General features: G+C 43.8%; 1 protein-coding gene across 1 annotated transcript in view; it reads right to left on the minus strand.

Annotated features, from left to right (window-relative positions):
• Nucleotides 1-23,640, minus strand: part of ppp1r16b (protein phosphatase 1, regulatory subunit 16B) — a 192,204-nt gene that overhangs the window by 132,020 nt on the left and 36,544 nt on the right. Inside the window, exon 2 of the mRNA XM_079510323.1 lies at nucleotides 18,850-19,315. Coding sequence (XP_079366449.1) covers nucleotides 18,850-19,117 — 268 coding nt within the window. The 5' untranslated portion in view covers nucleotides 19,118-19,315. The remainder of the gene's footprint in view (nucleotides 1-18,849; nucleotides 19,316-23,640) is intronic.

A 23,640-nucleotide genomic window follows, 5' to 3' on the forward strand; every position in this document is an offset into this window, starting at 1 on the left:
TTTTCTGAAAAGCCTTATGTTTCTGTATCAGTGGTGCTCAGTATTTCATGTCAAGGACCCCACAAATTATATGTAATATGCCTCCGCCCCCCCCCCCCCCCCATCTGAAAATATGTTGTTCCAGGGACCTCCTCGGAAGCAAAGATTTGAGTTAAAATGTTCACGCTGTAATAATATATTCAAAGATTTGAGGCACATTTTTCAAAAATATTTTTGTAGATCTGCTATTTTTCAATAGCTAAACTGCAACATAATGCTTTAAAACACCAAAAGGGGTTCCCGCCCAAAATGGGCTAGAGAGCATCTAAAGTCACGACAGTCAGCAAAAGATGTTTCAAGTTCTACGAAACGAATTTATACAAGCAAACGGTATAGGCAGCTAAGCTCCTGAACACAGCATGCAGCAGAGTCAGAGAAATGTCTTTCAGCCAACAAACAGCTTAAAAATAAAATATATAGAATATTTGGTTATTCGGTCACACTTAACCCTTTAAGAGCCGAGGACCTGATTCTATGCGTCTTCTAAATAATGACACTTTTCTGAAAAACATGTTTCTACCGTATGTCGGTGATGCTCAAACATTTTCACCCCAAAGGCCCCCCAAAATTATATGTATTCGGCCGCCGACCCGCATCTGAAAATATTTTGTACCAGGGACCCCCCCAGAAGCAAAGATTTGAGTTAAAAATGTTCGCAGTGAAATAATAAAAAAAAAACAGATCTACAAGCTCGTAGCACGGCGCTATTTTTCAACAGCTAAAGTTTCAAATAATGGTTAAAGTGGTTAAAAGCTAAGGTGACACAGATGCGTTCCTATGATCTTAACCCATTCTGGGTGGGAACCCCTTTTGGTGTTTTAACTAAGCATTATGTTATACTTTAGCTATTGAAAAATAGAAGATCTACAAGCTCATAGCGCGCCACCGAGTGGCGCGCTACGAGCTTGTAGGTCTGCTATTTTTGAAAATGCGGCACAAATCTTTGAATATATATTCTTTCAGAAGACTTCACCGTCAGGTCTAAATGGGTTAATGGGTTAAAATTTTTCCCCAATTATGAAAGTTGAACAATCTGGAAACCAAATGATTAGCACTTCCAAATGACCGGGCCATCCTCTGACACAAAACCCTTTTCTCATGTGGGTTCCCTTCAGTTGTTCTGCCCCGATAACCTCTGGCAGTGCTGGCTCTATGTCCATGCCCGCCGTGAGGCCGGGCTTGGGGCATGAAAGCAGCGCAGCAGAACTGGGGCCAGTGTGTGCCAGGCGGGGCCATGTCATGAGGACGGCGGTGCCAAGAGCAGACCCTCCGTGACGATAGTGTCTAACGGGCCTCGTTAGGAATGTTAACCCATTCTGGGCGGGAACCCCTTTTGGTGTTAGCATTATGTTATGCTTTAGCTATTGAAAAATAGCAGATCTACAAGCTCATACGAGCTTGTAGGTCTGCTATTTTTGAAAAATCTAAGAACCACTGACATAGAAACATAGCTTTTTCAGAAAACTGTCAGGATGTAGAAGACATTTTTTGAATCTGATCTCAGGTCAAAATGGGTTAATTTGGAGAGAAAGGGCAGAGGGGGGAGGGGGGGGGGGAGAGAGAGAGAGAGAGCGAGAGAGAGAGAGAGAGTGAGAGTGAGAGAGAGGAAAGGGAACCAGAGCGAGCAAGTGTTCGTTTTGTGGACTAAACCTGTTTGTCAGCTATCCCTTGACATACGCCATGTCCTAGAGTGAGCGAATAGGGGAAGGGGATAAACGCCGCGTGATTCTTTGTTTGACCCCACAAAAACTTGCATGTGTGTCTCAAAGAATATGAATATTAGCAAAGAATCTCGGAATATTTGGCGATCCCGTTTTAATTTTTCACTGCATCGGTGGTTGTTGCAATCACCTGCACTAAAATACTTCACCATATGTGACCAGATTTGACTGAGAGACTGCCATCGCGCAAATTACAGCTTTTCACCAGAGGAGAAAACTTTTTAGTTCCCCAAAAAAATGAGTTAATAGCACAGGCAGACTCTTCACATACTAGAGCATGTCTGAAATAAGTGTCAGAGCTGAAATCGACATGTAAATATGAAATAAATGCTTAAACATGTAGCTAAGTGTAATGTTAGAGACCACAGAAGTGAACCTTTCAAGCCTGTTTTCTCAACTCGCTGTTTTCTGCAAGACATTACTCTATAAGCCATATGCGTTCCAAAACTGGTGGGTCAAACTGAACCACCAATATGTCAATTTGAAGCTATGATTCCCTGCTTTCATATGACATGAAAAAACGAAAATTAAAATAAATCCAATGGCAGTCCCTCAGTCAAATTTAGTCACATATGTTGCGCTATGACGAAAAACCCCATGTGTAAGTCCCCTACCTCAATTGTTGTTTTCATCCCATGGAGCAATGGTGGATTCGGACACGCCCCGAAATACCCGAACGTGTCTCTCTCAAAGAATACAAACGAAATAAAAACGATAAGCTCTGAATCAACTGTAGTTTTACTCGACTAAAACTATGATGCCCATGTGAATACGGGCTAAAAGAGAAAGTGAGACAGAAACAGAGACAGAAACAGAGTGCCACACAGGAGCTCCTTGACAGAGAAAGTGAGACAGAAACAGAGACAGAAACAGAGTGCCACACAGGAGCTCCTTGACAGAGAAAGTGAGACAGAAACAGAGAAACACAGGAGCTCCTTGACAGAGAAAGCTCTGCCTCAGTTTGCCAAGCAGGGAAGCTGCAGACAGCCCGACTGACAAAAGCTAGAATAATCAAACAGTTGAGTTGATATAATATAAGACAAAAGTCACCACGGAGCATAGAACATTATCTTTGAGTAGAGAGAGGCTCATCATTAGCTTAACCACATGCACCGGTCCGTAGCATCCCTATTCTGGGATTGTTATAATAGGCGATCGTTTAACAAAAATAGCCCCGCAACAAGCTCGCAATGCGAATGACCAAGTTGAACCTTGAACAGAGCACTATCAGTCAGTGGACTCATCCACCGTCACAGCGTAATGCACCGTGCAAGTGTGCATGCATGTCTTTATCAATAGATAATAGAGTATTTACGTACTTGCGACCCATAGAAAATGGTCCGCGACCCAAACATGGGTCCCTCCCGACGCACTGCTTGGTAAACAGTGGATTAGACGACAGCATGACACACTGTGAGGTCAGAGGTCAGATGTAACAGCTCCTGTGGGCACGCCAGGCCACATGTTAATGCTGACCCGGCTACAGTATGTCTCTATCTATACACAGGCCAGCTCAAAGTTGGTCTTTATAGAGAAGTGACTTTTTGGAGTGGTGCTAAGCGCTCCCAATAAAGGGCTTTGTGTGTAGGTCTGTCTGTCTGTCTGTCTTAGTCGTGTTAGTCTTGTACCATGGGAAAGTAGGTATTTTGTTCTGTACAATTTTCCTTATATTGTCTTCATACCCTCTGACAGAATAGGTAGCCCCCCCCCCCCCCCCCCCCCCCCCCCCCCCCCCCCCTGTGGGCACAATACAATATACCCCCCCTTCATTGCATGCCCACGAGTTTGGTTAGTTGGAGCCACTTGTAGCCAAACGGTGTATGGATTGGGGCACAAATTGGTGTGAGTAACAGATGAAAAGAATGTTCTCTTGTTGCCATGGGTCTTCCTTCACAGCAGCAATGCACTGGTCATTACAATCTATACCGGGGAATTTAGACCATGACCGCCGTTCCCATATAGCCTGTGGCGAAAACACTAAAAAAAGACTATAGTAAACTTCAACAGTAAACTTCAATTTGGGCAAAGTGACAAATCTTCTTTGTCAGTCCCTACAGTGGCGTGCACAGATAGACACTAGGGGGTGCTAGAGCACCCCCTGCCCTTTTGGCAATGTGCCCTTTTGAAAAAAAAAGAAAAAAACTTTTTTTTTTCTTCTTTTTTTTAGATTTTTCAAAAATAGCAGACCTACAAGCTCATAGCGCGCCACTCGGTGGCGCGCTATGAGCTTGTAGATCTGCTATTTTTCAATAGCTAAAGCATAACATAATGCTAACACCAAAAGGGGTTCCCGCCCAAAATGGATTAAGGCAACCGGCCGGTTCCACGCGCTGCACAAGGTGCCCTTTTTTAACTTGAGCACCTGCCCCTCTAAATGTCTGTGCACGCCACTGAGTCCCTACATTATGCCAATGCTCAATGTGCCCTTTCCAATGGAGTGGCTAAACCCCACCGAGGAGAGAAAGATGCATGAGAACGGCCAAATAACGGAATAAATGTCTCTGTCCACCGATTGCTAGTTATATCATTGTTGCACCCTCGGTGTTACCGTGGGGTTCTTGCCCTCGCGTTATTGATGGGACCGGTTTGTAATTAAACCCGCTGCACTTTATTGAATACACACACGTAAATGAAGAACAACACAGGGTTATATCGGTGCGCCAAGAAAGTCTATACAGCCAGCCTTGCTGCGTCTGCTGCTGGCAATGCATTTAAATCAAAGTCATTTATAACTTTGTACCGTTGAGCCAGCTCTCTCTCTCTCTCTCTCTCTCTGTGTGTGTGTTCAGCCCTGAGGCCAGGTACAGCACGCTACTACAAAGCAGAGCGCAATTAGACAATTGGAAACAAATGCTGATCAATTAACCCTGGCACAGCAGAGCCCCAAATCACACACCCCTACCACAATCACACGGACAACCGACTAACAGCTAATAAAGCCACATCATAGCGGTCCTTATTCAGGGCTACAACTGGAACACGACTGTGACTGCAGATCCTATAAAGTGTGGCAAAAATGCGAATAAGCAGCTTAAATTTGGGGAATTCAGTCCCTGCATAATGCCAATGGCCAACATGTGCGATTTCAGATGGTCTGGCCATCCCACTGAGCAGGTGAAGGCATGAGAATGGTAGCCTGATTATCAGACTGTAGCTTTCTTCTCAGAGAGTGAGTTCACACAATTGCGACAAAACGTGAAACGTCATCCCCATCAGTCCTTGCCTGGAACAATCAAATTTGGGACAAAAGGAGAAACATCAGCGTCATCAGTCCTTGCAATCAAATTTGGGAACAAAATGTCAAGCATTGGCTTCATCAATCCTTGATTGGGAGTCGAGACAATCAAATTTGGGACAGAAACTGAGAAATTGGTCCCTGTCTGGGGAAACTTGACTACATCTCTGGCCAATGCCTGTGTGCCACTGCCATGTCAGATGTTCTGGTTTATTCTAATCTGTACTGGTCAGAAAAATGCATGGGAACGGTTGAGGATGGACAGAGATATAATTGAATGACACAAATTCACACAAATGCCAATAGCTTACATTTAGTAAAAGTAAAAAAAAAAAAAGAATCTCCTTCCTCACTCGCCTGCATATGCCAAAGGTCAATGCCCGTGACCAAGGGCAATGCCCGTGTCCAACTTCAGGATATTTTCACATGCATGAGAACGGACTGAGGACAGAGTGACTTTTCTTCACTTTAAAGTCGTTTATATTGTTGCCATGATGTTATGCTACACAGACAGTGGGCTCAGTCGTAAACGTTGCCAACCCAGATGGCCACGGTCTTCCACAACAGCTTGCTTTAGCAACAGAGGAGGTCAGTCTCAGTACAAATCTGCCACAAAGATCTCATTGACTGTCTCTGAGTGCACTGCGGGCCCACTATATCGTCTCCAACGACGATCGAACGAGACACTGTCTCCACTGAGGACAGACGCGTTGGTGACAGTTAAGCACATGTCATGAACCCTCTAGCGTCCCTATATGGCAAAGGAAAATTCCGCGAAAATAGCAAATCTACAAGCTCGTGCAACACGTCGCGTCACAACAAGTTGAGGGCTTGTATGAGCTATTTTCATTTTCAGTCTAACCTCTGCCTTCGGCCTGGTCCGCGTGCTCCCCGAGCTGTCAGAGGAGCTTATATTAATGAAAGGACCCACTGCAGGCCAGAAAGAACAGAAGAACAAACAGACACACACGCTGTGTAGTACACTCACACCTCATACAAATATACTGTCACCTCTTCTACAGGTAAACGCTACAGCCTACTGAAGTGTGTGCACATTAAGGAAATATACACTCCGACACTTAACACAGTGAAAGAAAGAAACACCCATCCCTTGTATACGTGCATGTTTACCAGTCCAGTAGTCCTTTCTATTTATGTGAGTAAACATGTTTATGTTGTACATACATGTGTGTAAGACCTTCAGCCCTCACTGGACCGGTTCGCAGTCGAGTGTACGGCGGCCGGGATGAGGATCAGCACTTCACAAATCTGAGGTTCTCCTCAGCAGGAAACCGATAGATTGTGCAGTCCAAGTATGGAATGAGGAGTTTATGCATAATCTCGGGGTCTTGTTCACGACTCACGACAGATGGGAGGACGGAAGGAGATCAGCCAGAGAATCGGAGCGGCAGGGACGGTATTGCAGTGGCTGCACAGCACTGTTGTGACGAAAAGAGAGCTGAGCCAGAAGGCAAAGCTCTCTGTCTACCGAGCAATCTGGGTTCCTACTCGAACCTATGGTCATGAAGCGTGGGTCATGACCGAAAGAATAAGGTCACGAATACAAGCGCGGCCGAAATGAGTTTTCTCCGACGGGTGGCTGGTGTCTCTCTTCGCCTGGGAAAGGAGCCACCTTAGGTGGTTCGGGCATCTGGTTAGGATGCCTCTCGAGTGTCTCCATAGGGAGGTCCTCGATGCACGTCCCACTGGGAGGAGACCCCGAGGCAGACCAAGGATGAGATGGAGGGATTACATCGCCACACTGGAGCGCCTCAAGTTACTACTGTTGCTCTGGAGAGGGAAGTCTGGAGCTCTCTGGTGGAGCTGTTGCCCCCGCGACCCGACTACGGACAAGCGGGTCAAGATGGATGGATGGATATATGTGCACATGTGTGTGTGTGTGTGAAAATATCGTCGCTGTTAGATGAAAACCTTGTTTGTCCAACACTGTTACTTTTCAGGAAATGGAAAAAATAACCTGTTCTTAACCCATTCTGGACGGGAACCTTTTGGTGGTTTAACTAAGCATTATGTTATACTTTAGCTATTTAAAAATAGCAGATCTACAAGCTCATAGCGCGCCACCGAGTGGCGCGCTACGAGCTTGTACGTCTGCTATTTTTGAAAAATCGTGAAAATGCGGCACAAATCTTTGAATATATATATATATTCTTTCAGAAGACTTTCTTTTTTATTTCGACGTCAGGTCAAAATGGGTTAAGGATCCACTGTAATTATTAGGCAGACTTATAGCGAATCTGGTATAAGGTAGAATATGCAAAATCGCGGTGGCTGTATTTTGTCTTCCCTCCGTGCTCTTCCATTGAGACATTTCCAAGGTCATGTCTCACCTAGACACCGGATCCGACACAATTTTCGACTCAATTGATCCCCAGGCAGGCTCCATTATCTCCATGGCAAAAAAAAAGTCAGCACTTTGCACAGGAAACCTCTGTGTGTGAAAAAAAAAGTTAAATTTGGCTTTGGGTGACTGAATAGACATATTACATACTTCATGAGTCCTATCTAGACTTCTTCAGGCCACTGTGTTACATCAATATGCCTGGCAGGCAGATAAAGCCTATATAAGGCCTCGGAGGGGGCAGCCTTACCAGTCTAATAGAGCGAGGGAAGGAAGACAAAAAAATAATCCCACTGAGAGCCAATTTACACACAAATAAAAAAGGAGAGAAGAGAATGGAAGCCTCCCACGCCAGTTCTGTTTCAAAGAGAACTTAACCCATTTAGGCCCGACGTCGAAATTTAAGAAATCTCAGTTTTTTTTAGTTTTCTGAAATACCTCATGTTTCTGTATCAGTGGTTCTCAATATTTCATGTCAAGGACCCCAAAAATTATATGTAATATAATATGCCTCCGCCCCCCATCTGAAAATATGTTGTTCCAGGGACCTCCCCAGAAGCAAAGATTTGAGTTAAAATGTTCACTCTGGGCCCAGGCGGTGGCGTAACCGTCTGGGCACCCGACTGGTAATCCAGTCGCAGTGTGCCGCGGGTTCGACTCCCGAGCCCGACACGGCCTTTACTGCATGTCTTCCCCCATCTCTCTCCCGTTTCCTGTCAGCCTACTGTCTGTCCCTTCAAAAAACCAATAAAAAGGCGTAAGCCGCAAAAAAATATCTTAAAAAAAAAAAAAAAAAATCACTCTGTAATCATATATATTCAAAGATGTGAGGCACATTTTCACGATTTTTGAAAAATAGCAGACCTACAAGCTCGTAGCGCGGCACTCGGTGCCGCGCTATGAGCTTGTAGATCTGCTATTTTTCAATGGCTAAAGTATAACATAATGCTTTAAAAACCAAAAGGGGTTCCCGCCCAGAATGGGTTAAGCACTGCTTGTGTATTTTCTATCCTATCTATATAAAGCAGTTATTCCTGCACTCAATGTATTTTTTGTTTTTAGGATGATAATATATAAGGAAGAAGACTGTGGTGAGCCAGCGACCTTAAGGAAGGAGACCTTAAGGAGACCTTAAGGAAGAAGACTGTGGTGAGCCAGCGACCTTAAGCCACACTCCTAAAAAAGGAAATTGGAAGTTAGAATGTGGCTTCGTTTTCCCTTTTTTTCCCCCGACAAGCACACGAGTTGTGATTTTCGGTTTCGGGACGAGACTGGCAATTAGCGCATTGGGTGTTGCCACGTTAAACGGGTGGATACATAATGTGGGAAAAGCATGGGACCATAAAGTGTAGACAGCCTGAACAAAACAAAAAAAGGATGGTTTATACACACATGCATGCACGCATGCACGCACGCACGCACACACATGCATGCACGCACGCACGCACGCACATGTCAGCCTGACTTTGTTTTTTAACCCATTTAGGGCTGACGTCGGAATTAAAAAAATGTATTTTTTTCTGAAAAACCTCATGTTTCTATATCAGTGGTTCTCAATATTTCATGTCAAGGACCACAAAAATTATATATGTAATATGCCGCCAACCCCCATCTGAAAATATGTTGTTCCAGGGACCCTCCAGAAGCAAAGATTTGAGTTAAAAACTGAAACACTGAAAGAATATATATTCAAAGATTTAAGGCACATTTTCACGATTTTTCAAAAATAGCAGACCTACAAGCGCTATGAGCTTGTAGATCTGCTATTTTTCAATAGCTAAAGTATAACATAATGCTTTAAAACACCAAAAGGGGTTCCCGCCCAAAATGGGTTAATAGAGTTAGACATAATTTTGGTAAAAACCTCTTACACTATCCAGGAACACGGACACCCTGTTCCCGCACCAACGTCCCATGTCTAAATGACTCAATCGCAATGCAGGTTAACTTAAAATGGTTTGATGTACCGTGAGAGAACATTTTGGGGATTTCAGTTCGACCCATAGACTGTAAAGAATGTACGGTCGACCCAGGCGGTGGCGTAACCGTCTGGGCACCCGACTGGTAATCCAGTCGCAGTGTGCCGCGGGTTCGACTCCCGAGCCCGACACGGCCTTTACTGCATGTCTTCCCCCATCTCTCTCCCGTTTCCTGTCAGCCTACTGTCTGTCCCTTCAAAAAACCAATAAAAGGCGTAAGCCGCAAAAAAATATCTTAAAAAAAAAAAAAAAAAATGTACGGTCGAAGGGATAGCCCTGACATCACACCACTATAATAACAACTCACTTCTTTACTGTGAACTAAGTTAATGCGACATATTGTTTGCCTTCGCCCCATTTTACTTTCCTAATCCCCATTAGTGGGATATGGTCACTTGTTTTCTCAACTAGTGACACAATTTTACATTAAACCAGATCACTAATTCTGTAGGATTGGGGTCAGGTCAAAGGGCACTGCTCACGTGGTTATACAAACACTTAATTAAAACCCTACCCCTTCTGAGTACCACCACATTTAACTGCCCGGAATCTGTCCTGCAACTTCCAATTGAGGAATAGGAACCGCATAACAAATATAATATACCCATAATAAAAAGCAACACTTATTCCCTATTCCCTATTCTGAGGGGGAACGTTCGCCAAAAATAGCCGATCTACATGCTCACAATTCGCCGTAACACGGTGTGAGCATGAGCAAAGAGCATGTAGATCGGCTATTTTTTTGCAAAGAGAATTGGTGTACTTGTACTGTACAGTGAAAATGTGTGCCAAGTACAGTTGCAACTCATGTCCTTTTGACTAAGATTAGAGGGTTTAACCCATTTTGGGAGGGAACCCCTTTTGGTGTTAGCATTATGTTATGCTTTAGCTATTGAAAAATAGCAGATCTACAAGCTCATAGCGCGCCACCGAGTGGCGCGCTACGAGCTTGTAGGTCTGCTATTTTTGAAAAATCGAAGAACGACTGACATAGAAACATAGCTTTTTCAGAAAACTGTCAGGATGTAGAAGAAATTCATAGAATCGTTCCCAGGTCAAAATGAAAAGTGGTTAGAAACACAATTAACTGCATGCTACTGTAATCTGCAGATGATCAGAGATCTCCATCAACCGATACATCTGGGGACTTCTAAATTCAATATGTGGACTAGAACAGTGGCCAGAATGGGCGCTGTCTGACAAATGCTGCATGCCCAGAACAAATCAGCGTTCCAATATTATGGACTGCACTCTGAGTCTGGAGTCTTTGCATTGGTTCTGCAATTTTTGTATTTCCGCCCAGACTTCGAATTTAGTTAGATGTCAGCAGACAGACATACAGTATCAGTGTAGTAGTCTGAAAACCCACCTCTTCAGACTCCACCATGGCCTGTAGCACTAGCCCCTTAGATAGCACTCTATGTAGACTTAGATAGTATTTTAAATATAGCACGTTATGTAGACTTAGATAGTATTTTAAACAGACTTATAGCATGTTACGTAGACAGCACTAGAATTGCATTTTTATGTAGTCATATCACTTTATAGTACACATGTATAATATATAATATAGTATAGTATAGTATAGTTCACATAGATACTCCACTGTTACGTTTTTAGCTTACGCATGTTTCATGATAACTACTTTTGATGTATGCCATGCTTTTTGTTTTTGTTATTGCTTAATGTAAGTCGCTCTGGATTAAGAGCGTCTGCTAAATGCCTAAATTGTAAATTGTGTCTGTGCATGCGTGTGCTTGTGCAGTCCGCAACGAATGTATTTGCGCGCATGTGTGTGTGTGTGTGAGCGAGAGCAAAGCGCTTGCTGACTGTCCGTTCTGTCCGACCCCCCATCCTCTGCACCTTTTGGCAGATAGACGGCAGCTCTCTGGAGGGAGAATGAGAAAACATATCAATCTCAATTGGCCCCAGAGAGAGAGCCACGCTTGCAGAGACACCGAGGCGCGGCGGGGCAGTCATTTCACAGCCATCAGCCGTCATTACCTGGTGGGACACAAAAGGTCTCAGAGTGGTCATATAGCTAGCGGCCCGACCCCGGGGTGAAGTAATGACCCGGACAGAGGACCCGACCCCGGGGTGAAGTAATGACCCGGACAGAGGACACCATCCCGTTCGGAAATATCCTAGCTGTCGGGTGGAAACCTTGCATGTCCAAAAAACGGATAGCAAAAAATATCACAATGCATCGCTTGTAGAGCAGTTATTTCGCTACTTTTCTGTGACACACACACACACACACACACACACACACACACACACACACACACACACACACACACACACACACACACACACACACACACACACACACACACACACACACACACACACACACACACACACACACACACACACCATTTGCAGAAACAATCTCTGAAGTGCTCACAGTATATATGCAATGTACACACAGACACACATGAGCACACAAACACGCAAGCGTACTGATCCGTTCTCTATTGCTTTCAGCATCTTCTTTATCATATACACAGAGGCACACGCACACGTGCACGCGTACTTCAGCTCAAGAGCTAATCCTCTTCTGCTTTAATACATCTTCTATAACCTCCGCTCCCAGCCTGGTGAGTGTGCTCCCTTTTCCGAAATGTCACAGGAGGTTATAATGACAGGACCACTGGAAGGCCAGAATGCACGCACGCACGCACGCACGCACGCACGCACGCACACACACACGCACACACCCCTCAGATTTTAACCTCTACAGGTAAACCCCAGTGCCTACTGAAGAGTGTACCACAACAAATACGACCAGTGTGGGGCATTATTACTCCATTCAAAAGTAATACGATTATATCATGTATTACTTGGTATCAAGAGTAATGTTATTATAATATAATATTAAATATTATATTACATATTACTTTTGCTACCCCCCCCTTAAACCAAGGCCAATGTATTATTAATATACACTGATTGCAATCACTGCAGTAGTAATGCAATTAAGAGCAATAAATATGACAATAAATAAATAAATATGGCAATTGTAATATGTTACACTACTCATTTCTGGGGGAAGTTACATTAATGTATTACTAAGTAATAATGTTACTGGCCGACGTTGCACACGACTATGCTGTGCGCTCAAAATAGCACATTTTAAAGCTCAAACACATCTGCTCTGACACCGTCGCACGACAGACACGTGTTCAAAGACACACACACACACACACACACACACACACACACACACACACACACACACACACACACACACACACACACACACACACACACACACACACACACACACACACACACACACACACACACACACACACACACACACACACACACACACACACACACACACACACACACTTACCCTGGTGCACATTGGACATGGTAATTACGACGCAGTGAAAGAATGACAGGAAACGGCCCCTCCTTCCATGTCCAATCAGGGATTAAAAACGAGAGTTCAAATCTCTCATGTGATTATAGACAGTGGGTCTGGGTGGGGGTGGGGGGGTCAGCCTCGGGTCAAGTTCACTGCACTGCAAACTGCATGCTGGCCAGTTTATTAAGTTGTTCATTACCGACATGGCCAAATGGCCATAGGACACCATCACCACACTATAGTCAGCATGCCACAACCTCCCTTATTCCAGTATAGCGCTAGCTTCGCCACTGAACGTTGCATTATGATTTGTGCATCTTTGTTAGCGGACTAAAGATTAACTACTACAGCTCAAACAGGTAATGCAGTCTTTAAAAAAAGAAGACATCCGTTATTCCATCCGTTACGATATCCAAAATCCAAAATTGTATCTAGTTTTTGTCAAAATATTGGCATATTTCCCCAGACGGCAAAAATCTCGATTTTCTAATTCTTCCGGTGTTTGTTGGAAATAAATAAAGCTGTGTTTTAGTTTTAACTTATACTGTACATGTAGTCACTTTCAGACTGTACTTCTGTACTGCACTACAGATACATACAGAAAAAGAGATTTGAATTTTATGGTCTGTGAGCAGCATGATGGAGAATCGACCAGATTGCTTGCTGTGGACGCCAGAAGGGAAAGAGAGACGAGATTAATAGAATCATGAGATTCTATACCAGTGGGGCAACAACGTGGGCAGACTTCACTCTCACTCTCTCTCTCTTCCTGTTGTTGGTACAAGTCTTTTGATCATTTCCGCTCTGTAAATCACACACACTCAATGTGTGCGGCTATACAGATGTGTGTAGAACAGAGCTCAGGCGCTGGCAAGAATCAGGACAACACTTTCACGTAACAGCTGTATGCATGCCAACACTAATTAATGAGCTCAGTGGTGGTCACTGCATCTTGTATAATGATTTACAGAGGCGGCATCCCTCTTAAGGCTTATGTGTATACAGTATACCCTTAGGATTTCACTAATTGGTCAGTTATTAACATCCCTAGGGCTTACAACCCTTCGCACATACTATAACCCATTCTAGACGGGAACCCCTTTCGGTGTTTTAACTAAGCATTATGTTATACTTTAGCTATAGCAGATCTACAAGCTCTGGTGGCGCGCTACGAGCTTGTAGGTCTGCTATTTTTGAAAAATCGTAAAAATGCGGCACAAATCTTTGAATAAATATTCTTTCAGAGCGAACGTTTTTTCAGGGCCTAAATGGGATAATTAGCAAACACAAGTTGGCTACCCATCCTTTCCCTTCCCCACAATGCTCCAGACTACTTCTGTAGACTCTTTTTTCCTCCAGACAACCACGCTGTGATATGACCTTACTCCAAATCTAAAGTGACCGGTTTCTAGCAGAGGATTTTAAAGTAATGTAACTGTAAACCTTGTGTTTACCTTTAGGCCACCTATACTGTAACTGTACTATATAGATTTGCTGCTTTAATAACCTTCTATAGCAGGTGGGTGTGAGTCTGCAGGAAGAAATATCAGCAGAGCTATTTGTTTTTGCCTGCTGTGCCATAAAATTGGGGTTATGAAACAGGAGCCATCCAATTACTATGTTTTGTTTTTGTCTCAGTCTAAAATTCCGGATGATTTCTCGCCTCAAAAAACGGTCCAATAACCACACACACACACACAACCCTTTGCTTAATGTGTGTATAAATAGTATACAGAACTATACAACATTGCCTTGACCGAGCAGAAATGAAACAGAATAAATAAATTGCCCGGTAAATTGATGCAGCAGGGCGAGCAGCGTTCTTGTAAATAGAAATGTAGTGACAGAGAGAGAAACATTTCTCCTTTTTAAAAGATACTTCAGAGAGAGAGAGAGAGAGAGAGAGAGAGAGAGAGAGAGAGAGAGAGAGAGCACAGAACACTGCAAGGATACAGCAATTCAGCATAGAGGTGCAGTAAGTGATATTTTATTGTTACAATAAGTGTTAATCCATTGAGACCTGGAACACATCCATGTCACGTTAGCGTTTAACCACATTAACCATTAACCCATTTTGAGTGGGAACCCCTTTGTGTTTTAAACATTATGTTTTAATTTAGCTATTGAAAAATAGCAGATCTACAAGCTCATAGCGCGCCACCGAGTGGCGCGCTATGAACTTGTAGGTCTGCTATTTTTGAAAAATCGTTAAAATGTGCCTCAAATCTTTCCGAAAATTGTCATGATTTAGAAAACTTTTTTTTTAATTTCGACGTCAGGCCTGAATGGGTTAAATACCGTCGCTCTATGCAGTATTCCCATAGCAATCACTGCTATAGATTATTCAGTAACAGCGGTTTCCCTGCATGGCTCTTTAGTGAAGAGAGAAATATTTTTTTTTTCCCCATGTCAGGATACCAATTCCATCCAATCAGGAGAGAGAACTCATGCAGGAACAGGATAAATAAGAGAAATTGGAATTGATTAACCCATTCTGGACCGAGGTTGATTAAAAAAACATCTTTCTGAAAAACCCATGTTTCTATGTCAGTGGTCCTCAACCTTTTTCATGTCAAGGACCCCCAGAAATATCTCTATTGGGCCACGGACCCCCATCTCAAAATATGTAGTTTCAGGGACCCCCCAGAAGCCAATATTTTAGTTAAAAATGTTCGCTCTGAAATATATATTCAAAGATTTGCGCCACATTTTCACGACTTTTCAAAAATAGCAGACCTACAAGTTCGTAGCGCGCCACTAGATCTGCTATTTTTCAGAGAGGGGTTCCCGCCCAGAATGGGTTAAACGGAAGAATGAGCAGACAAAATTGGAATTTGGAACATGCTGATAAATGGAGAGGTTTTTTGTTGTAATCAAAATATATTACTTGCAGCATATTTACAAGTGACTTTTAGGATCAAAACGTAGCAGGTTTCCAACCACCTGTTTTTCCACCAGTCGGACCAACACCATCTGCATCAGCAACAACAAACAGGGCAAGGGTTCAAAGTCTAAGATGCTGTCCTTGACGTTCTGTTCTGTGGGCGGCCGACGTGGAGCAAACAGCAGAATGTAGTGAAAAGCTTTTAGTGTCATTCAATAAAGCCATTTAGTGGCACTTCATACCGTATCACCACTTAAATCTGTCAGAGACAAAAGCAGCAACAGTCTTAACGACTGCATTACAGACAATTGCTGAAAGTAATTCTGATGGTCTAAGATTTGGTTCAGAACAGCAGCCCTTCTATCCAATTAGGCCGACTAGCCTTTGAACACCACCTGACTAATCTGGATTTAGATATCCCACCACATAACAGTGAAATCCAATAAGAGTATGCAGTGGTAGAGCGTGTGTGTGTGTGGCTGGCTACTTGATTGAGAGATGAGGTTAAATGGGGGGGGGGGGGGAGAGAGAGAGAGAGAGAGAGAGAGCTCGGCAAGTGGCATGCAGCAAACGGTCCAGCAGGCTGGGAATAGAACCGGGGACTCACTCTAAAAGGTGACTCCAGACCAAACAAACTTGTTCAAACTAGTCAAAGACTACTTAAAACTGTCACATTGCAACAGACTAGCATTGTTTAATCAGACGAAACATAATTTTCCCCCATGCAAATTGCAAAAAGCAGCCTGCACCTCCGCTGACTCACTAATTCCCGTGCCAGTTGCCGTGTGTTCCCCCACACCCACACATCCAAAAATAAACAAACTGTCTCGGCAATATTGTTGGGGAGGTGTCTCTGTATTGTTTACGATAGTCAGTCGTTCATAGTTGATACAGTCTGTCGCATGGTCAGAGGAGCAGGGAGGCGGGTGGGCGCGGGGGAGCCCACGGCAACTGGCCCGAGAATTAGTGAGTCGCCTGCAGTGCTGGTTTGCAGTGTTGCCAGTTCTGCTTATTTAAGCGACTTTGGACTAGTTTTCCTGTAACATAACTTAATATTCATAGTTTCCCGTTGCTTTAGTTTGCTTTTATATTTCTGAAGTGTAGTTGCTCATTTGGGCTTGCTTTCACGATTCTGTTTGAAAATAGCTGATGTATTGACATTGCCCAGGGATCCGCGGCTCTGTCTGTTAGGGGACCGAGCTGCTGTCCCTGGCATATCTAAAAATTATTTCACTATTATAAAGGTTGGACTTGTTACCGCTGCCAGAATATTGTTGCGTCATTGGAAGGTCCCCAGAACACCTGGGCTTAAAGAATCGAATGAAGAAATGATCAAAATAACATCATATGAATATATGTTGGGCAGGGTAGATGGAGAAAGCAAAATGAAAGAGACATGGGATGAGTTCTGGATGTATATGAACCTTAAATGAACACTTTTCCTGCTGTTATTTTTCTTATTTTTTATTTTTATTTTAACTTGTGTTTCTTGGACTGGCTATTTGTAAGGTATGTTGTAATGTTTGTAATGCTGCTTTGTACTGAACCTAGATTTTGTACGATTTTGAAAAAACAAATACAATTTTGAATTGTAAAAAAAATAAAATAGCTGATGTAATAGTAGGGCTCACGTGGTGAAACTGGTTGCTTCTTTTGGGCTTGTTTTCATAGACCTGGTCGCTTGTTTCACTCACAGAATCTGGCAACCCAGGAGCCTTTGCATCCCGCAACAAAACAAAACACAGCATTTTTTTTTGCTAGTTTCGCTTTGGAGTTGATCAATCGGTATAGGATTTGAGAGTTGAGGTTGAGAATATGGTATCTAGTTCAGTCAGCACTGAAACATGACGAGTAGACTAGAGATTCACTCTACAGTGGAGTATTTACCCCCTCAACACTATAACACGGATAGCATCGGCTACAGAGGGTCGCCAGCCGACCGAACATGTTCGGTTCTTCATCAACGGATTCCGACGTGTCGGCAAGGCGATATGGAAGGCAAGCGACGGGAGCTTGTCATCGGGAGTCTCCTGCCGACAAGCTCACGGCGTTTTCAAACTGGCTGACAGCCAGTCTGTGCTATCTGGAGCTAACTTAAGGCATTAGAGCTTATGTGGTACGTGGCCTAACCGCTCGGATATTGGGTCGGCCAACATTTAATATAGCTCCCACAAAAGCACAGTTCCTTTTCATTTAAGAGAAGTTAAGTGAAATGTGCCATATCTGATATGGCGTTTGTTACCAGAACTATGGCTCGTCTCAACCAGCATGGCCAGAGAACAGAAGCAGCAGAACCATTGGCCAGAAAACAGTTGGTGCAGTACCACTGGGCCAGAATGCCGTTTGCGTCGGTAGGAAACAATTATCTCAACACAGCACGCACCGCGACACAAAGAAATTAAAGTGTTTCATCTCAGTGTGACAACTCCATTATTTCACTATGATGAAAGGCTTCTACGGACATTCAGTTAGACGTGAGCTCTGTCAGTTGTTTTAAGACCGAGCTAATCATTTCACTGACCTTGGTAGTGTTACATCCAACTGAAGTACTAAGGTGAGTCTGAAATTGCTGTAATTATCCACATCCAGTGTCAGAGAGCAGGTAGTGAACAGAACCCAAACCAGCCCCTCCATGCTTACAGAGAGTATTTGTGCATTATCTTCCACTTGCCGTGCTAAATGTGGTTTAGCGTGTGCGTGTGTGCGTGTGCGTGTGTGAGGGTTCATCCTAGCGTTTGACTCTAATGAGTCATGTTTCCGCTACAGGACCAAACGGAGTTAATCAGGCATAATCAATTTCTGGGTGACTCATTTCCTCACAAGTCAGCCCCACCATTAACCTGAACCCAGTGTACTCTCTGCTGCCCCATCTGGCGGAGTCAGGTTACCCCACCATACCACCGGGTAAGGACCCACCTGTAGGCCTGTCACAATCATTACATGATCACCTGCTCGCAATTATTTTGTGCTAATCACAATTGTTTGGCATGATGAGTTATTAGAATCGTTTCCAGTCATCTGTATAAACACAGCTGGACGAAATCAACAGAACATTTTAGACATTGTTCTGTTGGTGTAAAATGGATTGCAAAGGCTAAAGATTTGTTCAAATATTCTTTGTTGTTTGTATGACAATCGTCATAATAATGGTGACAGGCCTACCCCCTGAGTCTCCTGACCCTGCCATGTGTCAGGTGACACATGTCACGGTCAGGTCACATGACGGTATACCGTCGCACGCAGGCCTACGCACCTTCGTCCGGGTCGTTCCTGGCCGAGGCCTCCAGCAGCGCCACGCTGGCGGCGAACGACACGTGCCTCTTGGCCGGGTGGCCGCTGGCGTTGCCGCCGCGGCTGCCCTTCTTGTCGGCCTTGCGCTTCTTGCTCTGCATCTCCTTCTCGTAGACGGCCCAGCGCTTCAGCTGCTGCGTGCGCCGCTTCTGCGCCGTCCGAAGCCTCTCCAGGCTGGGCACCTTGTCCAGCTGCTGGAGCTCCTGCAACAGCTCCAGGTGGTTCGCCATGGCGCCCTGGAAGAACGGCTGGGTCGGAGAGGGTGGCGGGCGCCGGTGGTGGTTACGGAGATGGTGTGCGTGTGTGGGGGAGGGGGGTTAGGAAAAGACGGTGGTCTTTTTCTAGCGAGGACTGCACCTTCGGCCGTGGCCTCCTCCCATCTCCAGCAGCGTTGTTTCACCCCTTGCCGTCACCAGAAGCACATTTCCCTGCAGGAGGTTGTAGAAAGGAAAGGAAAAGGAGATGAAAGAAGAGAGAAAGAAGAGATGGGGGGGGGAAGAGGCAGAGAAACATGCTGGGCGTTAAATTGAGGACACAGGACAGAGTTAGGGCCGATTCATACTCCTATTTTACCGCTGTTTCGGCGCTGTAGTGCCGAAATGATTTCGGCTCGTCAGAAATTTTCAGTAGCACCGAAGAGCCGACTTTAGGACGGTACCCCCCCCCCCCCCCCCCCCCCCCCCCCCGAACCTCAAATGACGTCACATTGTAGGCTCTACAGAGCCGAACAGACTTTTATTCGGCTCTAAAATAGGAGTATGAATCGGCCCTTAAAGGTCTGAATCTATAATGTGGGTAAACAGTAGACTCTTTCTATTGTATTTTGGTGTGAGACACTTTCCACTGAGTTCACCCAGCGACTCCATAAGAACAACAATGCTAAACAATAAACCACTTCAACATACAACAATCACGCCGGAATCAATATTCACCACAACCTTCACATTTGCCATTTGCCATTTCACAGAACTAGATTGGACCTTTAAGGCATGCAGAGTCCATAGACAAGACTCAACCACATACGTTTAGTACAGTTTATGAATTCATGGGGAAATAAAATGCAGAAGAAGGCACACTGTATGTAATGCAGCCATGCAAGGAAGGGTCACATACACTGGAGACACGTTGAGGTTTTAGGTACTTCTCTAGAGCTCAGCTAACTGCTTTGACCGCAACGATATTAGTGCTTCCATTCCCGTTCTCATCAATAAAACAACAGCTTATATAACCCATTCTAAACGGGAACCCCTTTTGGTGTTGGCATTATGTTATGCTTTAGCTATTGAAAAATAGCAGATCTACAAGCTCGTAGCGCGCCACCGAGTGGCGCGCTACGAGCTTGTAGGTCTGCTATTTTTGAAAAATCGAAGAACGACTGACATAGAAACATAGCTTTTTCAGAGAACTGTCAGGATGTAGAAGACAATTTTTAGAATCTGATCTCAGGTCAGAATGGGATAAGGGTAGTACCGTCCGTGGCAAGACTTTATGTGGCTCATGATTTGCAATGACATTTGGATCACGTTCCTTGTCACTAATAACATAGCTCCAGCTGCGTAGACAGAGGATATCACCCACTCTTCTTGTCACGCTGCTAATAACATAGCTCCGGTTGAGCATACCACCCACTCTATAGCATCATGTCTGTGAAACAAATTATACAGACAATATCATACCACCGTTACATCCAATGCTAAATAGGCTTGTGTCAACGTGACATTTTGATTATGTACAACCTTGTGGACAGGGTGCCATGAACATCCCTCACGTCCCTATTTTGGGCAAGTCATTATACGGTAGGTGACCTTTTCTAAACGTTTTCAAAAGTAGTGAAATGTACAAGCTCTACAAACTCACAACAGGTATCAATGGGGGCTTAAGTGGTTAAAGGAGCAAAAAAAGCACCCTTTTTTTATTGTTTATTTTATTTGGAAAAAGCAGTGCAGACCAGTATAGAATACATATTTCTTAAACATAGAAAAGTATAGAATCAGAATCAGAATCAGAATCAGTATAGAATACATTTCTTAAACATACTGTAGAAAAGTCATTGGTGCATTTCCCAGGTTTTTTCCCCTCCCCCCCTTCCCCCCCCCCCCCCCTCGTCACTTCACCCATTTTCAATCATAATTTCATATACTGTAGGCCACTTGGTCCGATCTGTCCACATCTAAAACACAGAGCAAGTAGAGGGATGAGCAATGAGCATTACTGAGGATCCTTTATATCAGGGGTTCTCAACGTTTTTGGCCGGGGACCCCCGAAAATGCTTTGGCAACGTCTCGGGACCCCCGCCCCGCCCCCTCCCGCCCCCCAATATAAATTGACTGCTACAATAACCTTAAACCATTTTAGGCGGGAACCCCTTTTGGTGTTTTGAGCATTGTTATAATTTAGCTATTTAAAAATAGCAGATCTACAAGCTCATAGCGCGCCACCGAGTGGCGCGCTACGAGCTTGTAGGTCTGCTATTTTTGAAAAATCGTGATTTTTTTTTTTTTTTTAATCTTTATTTTTAATAATTTGGGGACCCCCTAAAATAATTTGGCGACCCCCCGAGGGGTCGCGACCCACGGGTTGAGAACCCCTGCTTTATATGAAGATGGTTAAACATGGGTGAAGGTCTGCCAGTCTGATTCGACTCTAAGTACTGTGGGTGGATTGAATTGTGAACTTTCCATTTACACGCAGAGCTGTTATAGTCCTTCATCTGTTTACCACTTCCTGAGATCAAACTTTGATTGCATCACAAACTTGGGAGAGTGTGCTAAAAAGCAAGTTTCCTTTTTCATGTCTCTTGGTGTCATTATTAATTTCAGTTAGCAGTCAGGCCTGTAAAGAATGACATTAAACATGACCTCACACCCATTAGTAGAAGCCCCAGGAGGGGTCCACGCGCACCCCCCTTTTTCTTTTTTCTAGGGGGGGTGCAGGTGGACCCCTCCTGGGGCTTCTACTACATGTACAGTACCTATTTTAACGTATTATGTATTATATTGCAAGATTCTGAAGAGGAAGGTTAAGATAGAAGGTTCAAGCTTATTTCGAACCAAACAAGATTAGTACTGTATATGACATTTTTTTAAAGGTTACTGTATCTCCCATCTTCAACTAGTGCAAAACAGAGCTCCTAGAAGAAGCTTTTTTATTATTCATATTCTATCCTTTGATTTTGACTGTACTTGTTTCTTTCTCCCCTACGGCTGTATACTTAGTCTTACTATTGTAAAGCAATTTGTAAGCCCGTTTCGAAAAGCACTTCATAATTAAAGTTCATTACATTATCATTCATTATCATATAATAGAAGCAGCGAGGCCATTTCGAATGCCTCTAGTAACGGTGTAGCTCCACTGCAGATGGTGTCTGGTGTGCTGGAGTTTATGCTGAGCGTGTTCTCAGATATACGCGCACACACACACACACCTCATCTCTCTTCCATGAGGAGTCGTCACAGCGTGCCAAGTTAATTAAATTCAGGCAGGATGTGTGACAAATAGGGAACGCTCCGTGTTTTCGTTATGTGTCTTTGATAGTCAATTACATTAGCTTCAGCTGTGGGAGACCTAGGAGGAGCATCAGTCTGATCAAGTTTAGAGCAAAAAGGTAATTCAATTATTGGGAGTGATTAGTGATATTTCAGAAGTCATATAATAGAAGCTGGGCCATTCATATGCATACAGTAACGGTGTATCGTTCCACGGCTGATGCTCCAGTATGTCACACAAGTAATGTACATTGTGTGTGAGAAAAACAAAAGTGAATAACATTAAATACATCAAATAATACATTAAATCCCTTACTCCCTCAATCAATGTCACTCCTCCTTCGATTATCACACATGCGTTTTGCATCTAATGCATAGGCCCTACATTCATGTAATGTGCATTATTTACAGTAACAATTCCCTAATGTAAAGATATTAGGGTTGTAGTATGGTTTATAACATTTAAAGTTTAACTAAACAATGTGTGCATACACACAGTACATTCCCAGTTTGAAGTTGACTCAGAAGAGTGTACAGATGCAAACGGTTCCATGTGTGCAGTCATCCGAGTTAAATTAACCACTTGAACTCCAGCATCCATATACTGGGAGCGAACATTAGCCAAAAGGCAGGTCTACAAGGCCACACAGCATCACGTCGCGATGCATTGTGAGCTTGTTGATCGGCTATGTTTGGCAAAGAGATTTGTGTAGTCTGTAGACAGAAAGAAGCAGTCCAAACTACAGAACGGTCCACCAGGAGACAACCATCACCCAACTGCTGAGAACATGGACAGGAAGCCAGCTGTCTAATCACTTCCTCACTCCATCACTTCCGTCACTCTCATTCTACACGATTGTGTGTGTGTGTGTGTGTGTGTGTGTGTGTGTGCATTCTCCACTGGCAGCCAAGTGAAATTCCTCCAATCTCGTCCTCGCACACACATACCGTAGAGTAGATGTTCTGTACCTCTCCAAAGTTGTCAGATATCCAGAACTCGACAGTAACGGTTTCAGGCACACGAACAAGTAAATTGACATTTCGCTTGTCCAGGCACAAAAGTCACTTGTCTGGGTCAAAATTACTCAATTTACTCTAATTTACTTTTTTCATTTAGTTTGAGAATGCAGAATTCAGTCAAACAAATAGACTGTTTGTGTTGCTCCCTCGTCCTCAGTCATTCAAATATAAACTAAATTAACTTCTCAAATTGACTTTTCAAATGTTACATGACAACATAACACAATTCGGTGCCATGTTTCACCAAG

The sequence above is a fragment of the Electrona antarctica genome (genome assembly GCF_951216825.1).
Source record: "Electrona antarctica genome assembly, chromosome: 9".
NCBI classification, from domain to species: domain Eukaryota; kingdom Metazoa; phylum Chordata; class Actinopteri; order Myctophiformes; family Myctophidae; genus Electrona; species Electrona antarctica.